Genomic DNA, 1,627 nt, shown 5'->3' with positions numbered 1-1,627 from the left:
AGACCAGTTCCCAATGGATGTGAAGAACTGCACAATGGTTATGAAGGTACATGTCCATGTCTGCCATTGCAAATAATATCTTGGAGTCTTCAACACAAAAAGCAAGATAACTTTGATTTATATTATGTATACATATTTACCATGTGAAAAAAGGAATAAAAGAAAATCAACTGAATTGAAATTATGCTTGTACTGTTAAGTCCCTATATGGATCAAATTCCATGGACCCATGGGCAGGGATTCACTGAATCTCAGGGTAAGCCACAGCTAGGATATGTTGTGATGGACTGCAATCATTTTATATATAAAGCCCTGGGAAGTATAAGTATAACTTCTGCATGTAGAACACATTCTATAAAGAAATGTAGGGGTGGTCTGATGTGCTTCAGACTTAAAAAAAGCCCGGAAAAAACGCATCGCAATATAACATGTAGGTTCTTGATAAAACGATTCATGTTTCACGTTAAGTGATGATGACAAAAGAAGACAAATATACTTTACAATTATAATTAAGAATGTCATTTAAAAGCACTGTTCTGAAAAGCCCTACATTTCCCCCCCCCCCCCCATCCCAGACTGTACTAGAGATGGGAGGGCTGGCCCCAGGGGGACTGAACTTTGACTGTAAGGTGCGGCGTGAGTCGACAGATCTGGAGGACATGTTCATCTCACATGTCGGTGCCATGGACGCCTTTGCCCGTGGGCTGAAGAGTGCTGCGAAGGTGCTGCAGGAGGGAGTGCTCACCAGGCTGGTCAAGGTTATTAACTCTTGTCACTTAAAATCTTATTTTCTTGCTTCAGTTCACAAGATAAGGTTAACAGCTTAATATCTTTGATTCTGAGTGAGGTTTAAAGATAGTCTTGTTCTTTGCAACCAGTTTGTATGATGTAGCTTAAGTGGCCTAGACTAATATAGATTGACAAAGTGGAAAATCTAGTCTATTGGAAAATGTACCCCAAAATATTGTATTACAATCAATGCAAATGTAATTGTTGCATGACAAGTTTTAAGTTCTATGTATTGTCATAAATATAGCCAGAAAAGACTTCTGTCATGCATGGGCAAGCTTGGAGAGTGCAGTATAATTTTGATTTCAGTGATAATTTATGACACATTTTCATGTTGAATCCATTCCCATAATTGAGCAAAGTCTTTCAGAACAAGGAAACATGTGCTTGAAGTTTGTATGTCAACGCTTAACCTCCTGTATTTTCCAGGAGCGTTACTTGAGCTTCAGCAGTGGGATTGGTGCCAGGATTGCTAAGGGCACTGCCACCATGGAGGAGTGTGAGGTCAGGCCATCTTATATATATATATTTTGGTAACATCTCTGACTTAAATAGATGTTCCTGGGGGACTTTAGTTTTCTGAGCCATATTACGTTAAGCCCGCATCACACTGTCCTTTGACCTTTGGCCAAACTTATTGATCACCAGCAGGTTGCTTGATTGAAAAATCGCCTGAGAATCAAGCCTATTTTTAAAATCTGTGGCAGTGACATTGGATGCAGCTGATCATCTGCCAACATTTGCTGACTTCAAAAGCACATAGAGATGGGATGACACAGGCCATATTTCGACTGAAAATGTCCTTATGTGCCATGCTACGATTAGTAGAATGAATCCT

General features: G+C 39.8%; 1 protein-coding gene across 1 annotated transcript in view; it reads left to right on the top strand.

The window, feature by feature from the left end:
* Positions 1-6: 6 nt before the first annotated feature.
* Positions 7-1,627, top strand: part of LOC118410177 (xylose isomerase-like) — a 5,176-nt gene continuing 3,555 nt past the window's right edge. The window contains exons 1-3 of the mRNA XM_035811716.1: positions 7-46; positions 576-758; positions 1,219-1,293. Coding sequence (XP_035667609.1) covers positions 14-46; positions 576-758; positions 1,219-1,293 — 291 coding nt within the window. The 5' untranslated portion in view covers positions 7-13. The remainder of the gene's footprint in view (positions 47-575; positions 759-1,218; positions 1,294-1,627) is intronic.

The sequence above is a fragment of the Branchiostoma floridae genome, chromosome 2 (genome assembly GCF_000003815.2).
Source record: "Branchiostoma floridae strain S238N-H82 chromosome 2, Bfl_VNyyK, whole genome shotgun sequence".
NCBI classification, from domain to species: Eukaryota; Metazoa; Chordata; class Leptocardii; order Amphioxiformes; family Branchiostomatidae; genus Branchiostoma; species Branchiostoma floridae.
The sequence above is the reverse complement of the archived record's forward strand: the minus strand, read 5'-3'. Positions and strand labels throughout refer to the sequence as shown.